We start from the raw sequence: 9,109 nt of genomic DNA, 5'->3' as shown, positions 1-9,109 counted from the left end.
TTATGCATACTTTTAAAATAAAAGCACACCGTCAGTACAGCCAATGGAACTTGGCGGGGGGGTGTGTCTGTTTACTGATGGGCCATGTCACACAATAATGCAAGAGCTGGGAGAGGGGTGGGAGAGGAAGCTGTCTAGACTGATTTCTTCTCACTGAACAACATTAAGAGTGACCAAAAAACCTGTGCAAGTGTTTGTGAAATAGATTTAATAAAATTTAGCATTAAGCAGGGAAAGAATGATCATTAAATTATCATTACATTTGAACTCTAACTCTCCAGATGGCGTGCAGAGTCTTCACAAGCCATTGTGAATATAACATCATAAGTCCTTGAAACAAGAATTCCTAGAAAGAAAAAAAAAAAAAGAAATCTAAGTTACATCTTCAGTGAATGCAGCAATACATTCTGATGTTTCCATGTGCAAAATGTTAAGGTTTTAATGCTGAAAGCACTTTGAGCAGGCTTCCCAGTCTCTTCAACAGTCAATCCAGATCATGTGAAAGATAAGATTTTATTGTACAAAAGTGCTATAATGGTCTTTGAAGTGAAAGGCAAGCTTTGGACTGCTATCACTTAAGAAAATCAGACAGAAAATGTCTTTCCCACTAGGTCTGCAAGACAAAATACAAGGCACATCCTTTCCACTTTACTGAAACAAGGAGTCTGGTGCAGTAAAGACAGAGAGAAAGACGGAAGAGTAAGTAAAAGCTACTGTCCAATTTGCTTCTGATGTCACATTCTCAACAAAACGAGAAGGTGACTGTCTGCCTCATCCCCCACCACAGTCTGTCTGCTAAAATAGCACCAAAACACTGTAGAGGAGGAAGGGTATTAATGGTGACTCCAGCACCACTATCTCATTATACTTGATGTACTGCAGAGTCAGACATTAGCTTCTCTATCAATGAAAAGTTGTTTGTACAGCATCTTTTTCAATCCCTGGTAAATTAACTTTAAGCAATTGAAAAATGAGATTTCACCTCCTGGAGGATTATTTCTAGTATTCTTCTGCCTTAAATCCAACAAGAATTTACACCGAGACTGTTTCATCAATTCCCCAAGTATCTATTTTAAAAGTCTTAGTTTTGTGATTCTGCTGATGATTACACCCAAGTATTTGCATTGATATTTTTGCTTTTACTCTCTGTCAGGCCATACTTCACACTGTTTTTTCTTTCATTGTGATCTCAATGAATTTTTCTGAATCTTTCTAGAGTTAGCTTGGGGGGAAGTGATTTTATTATCCATAAATATTTCAGACATATCTACTATTCAGTCTTTTTCTTGATCTGGACTTCAAGTTCTTGACACAAAATTTATCAAGAACCTTAGTATTCTGGAAATTAGAGCACTCATCCATACATAGGTAAATCAAATGTAAATCAGACAGATCCAGATTCAGATCCTTGCTCTATCTCAGGATAACCTTATCAAACAGGCTATTTTATTCATCACTGTTATTACCACACTACACAAACCTGATAAATTCTTTCCAGTTAAGCTTTTAAAACACAGCACAGACTGCCAAAGTTTCAGTTTTTATTGCACAGGGGTTTTTTAATGAAAAAAATCCCAAGCCATTTAGTATAAATAAGTAAGTCTGCAGTAACCTAGTTCTTCCCACTTAGCCAAGAAAGTGTAACAAAGCTGGATGAGGAAAAACTTTATGTATTGGGCACTCAAAAATGGAAAATAATTAAGCAGAAAAAAAAATTGAGTTTGTTTGCACTCAAAAGCCCCATTGGTTTAATTGAGAAAGATTTAGCTTAATCCAGCTGAAGATTTTAAGCAAACAAGGTATTTATACCTGACTCACATGTTTCATTTTTAGTCCTTACTTAAACTCATTGATCCCCAGGAATGTGCAAAAGCAGATCATGCCACATCAGGCCAGCTAGGGAAAAAAAAAACAACAAAACAAAACACAAAAAAAACCTAGAAAACCCAAAAAGCAAACATGGAAGAAGTTGAATTCATAATCTAGTTTGTAGAAGATTAGTCTTGATTTGGTATTAAGCTAGAAGATTACTAACTAGAAAGGAATGCTATCACCCTGAAAAGGGGGTGATACAAACAGAAAAAGCACCATAATTGTTAGTATCAGTGTGGTGACTACATGGACTGATCTCTCTTTTCTTTATACAGTATCAGAAACAGAAGAAAGTGTTACGGTAATTAAAAGTAAATTAAACCATTCCAAAAGATACAATGCTTATTTCAACAAATTTAAGAGCTATGCTGTACTCAGACTAAGGAGGAGGAGACGTGGTTCCATCAGAGGAAAGAAGACTCCCTGTACTTACTATCAAGGACTGGCAATAGCTACAAAATCACTGTCTTGCACAGCTGCGTTTTCCTACTAAGGGCACCAGAACCAGCTCACTGACCTGAGGAAACTTGTCTTGTATTCTTAGGACCTATATACTTAGAGGAGCCTTTGGTAACAAAGATTAATCAAGTGCCAAAGGTAATAATCTCAGTTACCAAAGTATTAACAAAATTCATCTTGGAAGTATATAACCATCTCAGAAGCAAAAATTATTTTCTACAAATCACAAATGGAGAATTTTTCCCCCTCAACTGGGAATTGTTTTAATACATGCTGCCATCAATCTACCAAAAAAAGTATGGTGCAACAAGCATGCAGCTACCAAATATGAAACTAAGCTGAGTCTGAAACTGATAGGGGAGTAGCTGCATTTTGTGGAGGCTCCATTTCACACTTTGTTGAAAGGAAAGCTGGGGTTGCTCCTTCTCAGGGTTACAAGTATTTGAAGACTTTTAGAATGCATTTATGTTTCTTGTAAAAAATGCACATATGTAGAGTAAAAACTATTCTGAAAACTACTAGAAGAAGAAAGGCTGTATAGTTGTGAGCTTTTGTGTAGGAAAGATGAAAATATTTATGTCTACACCTGCACAAAATGGTGGCAATTCAAATAGAGATTTTTTGTAGCATAATTTCTGTTACTGTTTTAAGAATTTATTACTGTAGCATCCTGGTGCAAGTAGTTGCTATTAACTATATAGTTTTGATACAGCTCAGTAAAACAAAATAAAAAGAGTATCACCAAAACATTGTGGTCCTGAATCTTCTTGTAACTTTTCTTGGAGCAATGTAATTCCATGGAATTCAGCCAATGTTTCAACAAGAAATACCAGAGTCTATCCTTTTTTTTTTTTCCCCTTGGTGTTTGGAACTTAAATGTTGTTGAACCATTTACCCTTCCAGGGACCAGTCCAGAGACAAATCAGGAGACTGATGATGGGAATGTTCAGGCGATGATGTTCTTAATGTAGAGCTTAATGGATACGAGATTGTACGATTCTGGCGTCGAAGCTCCTGTACAGCACATTCCCTAGATAAACATTATTTTATAGTGAGACTAAGCACTTTTCAACAATCATCAAAATGATCTCATAGTCTTTTTTTTCTTCTATTGAAGATTGTCAGCTTTTAAATTTTATTTTATTTTAAAAGGAAGTGTGGTGTTCTTCATACACTTCTCTGAAAGACAGATCAGTTACTCTCTCTGTATTACTCCCTTACTCAGATTTAGTTCTACATATCCACTGCCTTTGTTTTCCCTAGCTAGCTTCAGGTTGCTTCAGGTTAAACTCTAAAAATTGTAAAAATCTCCAGGGAGTACGAACCTGATTTTAAGGTTATTCACAAGTCTGCAACACAAGGACAATCACTAAAATCGGCAATGACATTAATGTAAGAACAGTGTTGCTTGCGGTATTCTAGGCCAGTGGACTAGAGTCTACCTAAAGCACCCTGGAGCTGGTGGATATTTGAGAGACGCTGGACTCCCCAGTGGGAAGGCTGTAAAATGGTGGGCTAGTCATTTTGACTGCAAGAGGTGGGGTCTGGATACTGGATCAATCCCTACCTCCTGCATTTGGGTGTAGAGGGAGGAAGTACCTGGGACTGGATAATCCATTGGAAAATTTTGGAGGTACATACTCATCTGGGATCCTGGTCTCAGGCTGCCAACAGTTTACATAAAGAGAATTTAGTCTGGGTTGGATTGGGAAACTACTAGGAAGGGTGGCTACAACAACCCCTGAGTTTCAGTCTATAACCCCCGTAAAACCTGGACAATGGTTCATTATAAATGAATGGGTGCACTGGGAGGATAGCACTGATCCAGGCTGGAAAAAAGGACTCCAAGTTGCTCCAAACCTTGCAAATTAAGGTATAACTAGGACTGCTCATATGGTATTGAACTGAAACTGACTCCAGTGTGACTTGGCCATTACCACAGACCCACCTATGGAGCAGACCACTGAAGCAGATCACCAAAACCTTCAGGAGAGGGATCAGATCCAGCACCAGCTCATGGATCTGAATCTACAGACAAGAAAAGGGCTCTCTCTAGCAGCAGGAGCCCAGTGAGACAGTAACACGTCTTCCACCTAGCTACCAATATCCCATGACCTTGTGCCTGGGGAGGTGTCACATGCCCTGTAAAGGCTATGGAACCAGACTTATCTACACTGACTGCTAGTTCTCCTAGCATTATTGCTTTTAAGGGCTTTACTATGCACATGCTGTACTGTCTTTAATGGTCAAGATGGTGCTGGCAATGGTGGGAAGTCAGAGTGTAGCTGCTTGCACCTCTCACAGGTAACATTGCCCTGTAAAACACCAAGTTTGTGTATGAATGTAGCAAAACTGTGACTAATGAGACAAGGAATTATGAGCAAGTTTTTTATTTGGGAGGAGACTGGGGCAGCGGAAGCCACAAGGGCAGCAAAAAGGAGGGTCAGGAAACAGAAAGGGTTAAAAAGATATGCAAGTCGTGTGAATGGGGCTATCCAGGGGTATCTATCTGACAGTCAGTCCCTGTGCTTGCTCACCACAGCCAAAACAGAACAATAAATTAAACCTGTTGTTTCCACATGAGTCCAAACTGCTTCTGCAGTGAGAAGGATGGGAGGGATAGGGCGGTGCTTCTCCTGACTGGTAAAGAAAAACCCAGACAGATGGATTAAGCCTCCTAGTGTCACGATGTTGGTGTTCTTCAAGGCCTGACAGCACCGGCACTTCCACCTCCTAATTTCAGGCATTATTTCATTCTGCACCAAGGCAGTAAATCAATACAACTAGCTAAGTCAGTGTTAGAACAAGGATATAATCTACTCACTTCTTTAAACTAACAACAAAAAAACTCCAGTCAGTACTCACATCTGCTGCTTCCATTATACACTATCACGATACTGACTTTAATGATAGTATTTTTCCTCTCTTGCTAATTTTCTGGTTTTCACTTGCCAGTACCAGAAAAAGATTGGCTGTAATAAGCCACCTTGGAGTTTTAATCCCTTTCTCTGCAAGCAAACAAGATGGATAGCTGCTCTTGTAAGGCATGACTTTCTAAGGAAAAACAGAAAAGAATCAGAATTCTTGTAACCTTTATGGGACATTGAAGGGACACTGTTTTCATTTTATGAAAAATCAAAAAAAAAAAGAAAAGAGCTCTAGCCTTTCAAAGACAGCTAAATCTAATGTCAGTCTCGGATTTTTATATGAGAATGTTTCAGTCTTTGCTACATAAGATTTCTGCATACTGTTTTTGCAACTGACTTAGACTGCATAATGGAACCTAGTTTTGTTCTTTCCAAAACAAATCAGGTAATTATGTTGTCATTCTCTTGAAGCAGAAGAGAAATTCTCTTCAAGAATGAAAACTGGTGATCTTTACCTCAGCATAGGCTCACTCTAATATTTGTTTTGATAACCAATTGTAAAATAAGTGTTGATATTATTGCAACTATAAGCAACCACATGAGTAGTGAATTATCCTTAACTAGGAAAAGAGATTAAGTATGGAGGCTGATTCAACTTTCTGCCAATGAACACTTCAAAAAGAAACACTTGCAGTCCCTACCAGGGAGCACCCATACCCCATGAGATGGATACACTCACACAGGGGGAGTAGAAGAACAACAGTCTGAAGAAGATAAGAGTTTCTTTTAAAACAAATGTACTCCTGTATTAGCACATAGTCTGGCTCATTCTGTGCAGCTGAAGAAGCACAAATGATGCTGCCTTTTAAACTGACTTGCACATCTAACCCAAAAGTTTTGCAGTTGTTACCATGACTTCAGGGTAAAGGAGAATCCAATTTGAAATTGAAACATACACTGAGTTATTTAAGAAATTCATCCTTAAAAGACCTAATCTCAGATATAGAGGTGCCCCCTCCAAAACCCTCATCCTTACTTATGAGAGAACAGAGTATCAACAAAGTAATTTACTACAATTAAACAAGACACTTGATTCTCAAATCTGTGCTATAATCACATCACTCTGCTTCTTTTAGCCTTCTCTTTTACATACCCAAAATAATGCCTGACTCTGTAATACTTTAGCCTCAATACATCCACGAAGTAGAGAAGTACTGTTGTTTCACAGGTAAGAAAACTATTTAAGACACTGAAACTACATAGATAAGCTAACTCATGAAGCAGGCCAGGGACCGCTCTCTGGTACTGTGGCCAGCTTTTACATATTGTTAAACTCTCCCCCCCTTACCCCCCAAAAAAATTACTTTGGCCATACTGCTATTTGGGAACCATCCCTAGCACCTTCTGTGCCCCAAGCAGTATCTGGGAGAAAGTGGGTTGGTATGGGCTAAAATCATTCCGGAGCATGTACTAACTGTATGGACCTCTGAAGTCAATGCTCTGACCTGGTTTAGTTCACTAGTGCAGGTGTAGCCAAAAGGTGGCCATTCATATCGCAGAACTAGTAGTCTGTAAATCACTTGTCTAGCCAGCTAGTCACCTAGACTCTCACTATAGATCAAGACAAGCATCATTGTAAACAATTGAAGACATAAGAGCGTCTTCAGGAAGGTGATCCATCCCATCCTAAAACAGGCAATTCCAGAAGACAATTTATCTCACTGCCTCATTCCATTGGCTGTAAAGGGAACCTATACAACTAATTTAGCCAGCATGTATAACAGCTACACAGACTAAATTCAGTGACCTGAATAGCTTCCAAACACACAGGAGAAGTACAGCAGAGCAAAACCAAACTTTGCTGTTTATCCTACTGATTGATCTTACTACTATATTACATTTCACCCCAATAAGATGCAGGAAGTGCAATACAAAAACATATACTTGCCTCTCAAAGCGTTCAGTCCCCAGCTGTCTTTTGGTGATATCCAGTTCCGACTCTAGCTGAGCTGCTCTGTTTCTGAGCTGAGTAAAATCTTGACTCTGCACAGCACTGTAAAGCCCATACACTTTAGTTAGACAGCAACTATAATCCTCCAAGTATGTTACCAAGTGCAATTATCCAAAATTAAAAGGGCAGCTATACCATGCAATTGAGATTAAGAACATTTTTTGGAGTAAAATATAACACTACACAGAAAAGTCTATTAGGGTATAGCTGAGGAATCAGAAGCAGGTTTTTGGTATCTTCTGCTGCTAAAATAACCAAGGTACATTGGCCATTTGAAAATGCAGCTAGATATAAAACCATCTGTGTTTATATACACTTGGGAAGAATGAAAAAACCTGTGATATTCTCCTGGTCATTTACTTACAGTTTATTTTCTGCTAAAGAAAGCTGTTCCTTGAGAAGCTGAATTTCAGAGTCTTTTTCTTGCTTTGCTATCTGTGACTGAAATTCTCTCTCACGATTGGACACAAGCAAAGATGCCAGGTTTTTCACAGATGCTCTTTCATTTCCCAGTTGTTTTCTCAGCAGCTCTGTTTCAGAGTGGGATGACTCACACTTGCTCTGCAGCTAAACACACAATTTAAAGTTTTATCTGTCTATTATGGTAAACTTTTTTTTTTTTTTTTTTAAAAAAAAGGGAGAAAAAGAAAAAAGGAAGTTTGGGATCAATGACCAAAATTTGCTCTCACTCCAAAATGGATGATTAGTGTTATATTTGCCCTCCGTCAAAATCCAGTGTCAGATTTATAAATTCACCCAATGTATATATCACAATTTAAATATACTTGATAGAAATGACAAAATGATATTAAATATATGGATCAATGGATACGGACTGTAGACAGAATCATTAAAAAAGAGGGAAGTTCTACATTTTGTTGATTAACCATTTGCATGCAGGAAATTACACCTGGTATATCAAATCAGTATCTGCATCTCCATCAGAGTGAGATTACACTTATTATACTTAAAGGAGCATCAAGAATAAATAGTAAGCAGGGGGAAAGGGAAAAGGAATAAAATCCAAAATGAGATTAAGCATCTATATATCTTGGGGGAACCTAAAAAAGAAGAATACCCATAAAACCTAGTATGTTCCACTGAAAAGGGAACAACGGACATACCTGAGACATAACTACACACACAGAAAAAACCCAAAAACAAAACCCAGAGACAGGGAGTCTGGAAAATCTGTATTGAGTCAGCTACAGAGACACAGAAAACTGCCTGTTTTAATCTTAGCATAAGTAAACTAGATGCTATTTTTCCTTCATCTTTTCATGTATGCATTTTAGTACATCTAATGGAGTCCATCTGGGGTACTGCAAACACTTTTACCTGTATTTTACTCAAACCTAGTTTACACTAAGCACAATAATGCTAGCTCTAAAGTCATAGTAAATCTATGAATTGAGACATCTTAACAAACACCCCACCTCTCCAGCACATTCTTTAGAATTTTCACAGTATAACCATTTGTGTGTTTGAACCAGGAAGATACTGAGAGAACTCAGGTCATAGGCCAACGGGGTTGGGGGCGGGGGGAGAGAAGAAAAAAAAAAAAAAAAAAAAAAAGTAAAAAATTTAAAAAAAAAAAAACCAAAAAGAAAAAAAGTGGTTTTCACTTTCCAAAGCAAAACTCAAATAATTTGGTTTTACCAAACTAAACTAAAAGGTGTCTTCAGTCTGAAAGATCCAATTTTCTACGGCGAATCAAAAATCTAGTTCCTTTGCCTAGAAGCAGTTTTGATATTCTACTTTTGTGTTTCAGGACAAAAGAATACTGAAAACTGTAGACAGCATAAGTTATAGGAAAATAAACACAGAAAGAACAATATTATTCAGCGCCAGGTTTAATTTCCACTTCTGAATATACATATGCTGCAATCCAGTAATGCAT

The 9,109-nt window shown here is 37.9% G+C and overlaps 1 protein-coding gene across 1 annotated transcript in view; it reads right to left on the bottom strand.

The window, feature by feature from the left end:
- Positions 1-266: 266 nt before the first annotated feature.
- TSGA10 (testis specific 10) overlaps positions 267-9,109 on the bottom strand; it is a 37,740-nt gene continuing 28,897 nt past the window's right edge. Inside the window, exons 15-18 of the mRNA XM_035894363.1 lie at positions 7,574-7,776; positions 7,147-7,251; positions 3,227-3,361; positions 267-346 (exon numbers count right to left, since the gene is read on the bottom strand). Coding sequence (XP_035750256.1) covers positions 322-346; positions 3,227-3,361; positions 7,147-7,251; positions 7,574-7,776 — 468 coding nt within the window. The 3' untranslated portion in view covers positions 267-321. The remainder of the gene's footprint in view (positions 347-3,226; positions 3,362-7,146; positions 7,252-7,573; positions 7,777-9,109) is intronic.

Source organism: Egretta garzetta, unplaced genomic scaffold, assembly GCF_000687185.1.
Source record: "Egretta garzetta isolate BGI_Z169 unplaced genomic scaffold, ASM68718v1 scaffold5, whole genome shotgun sequence".
Taxonomy (NCBI): Eukaryota; Metazoa; Chordata; class Aves; order Pelecaniformes; family Ardeidae; genus Egretta; species Egretta garzetta.
This window is presented reverse-complemented; position numbering and strand designations above follow the sequence as displayed.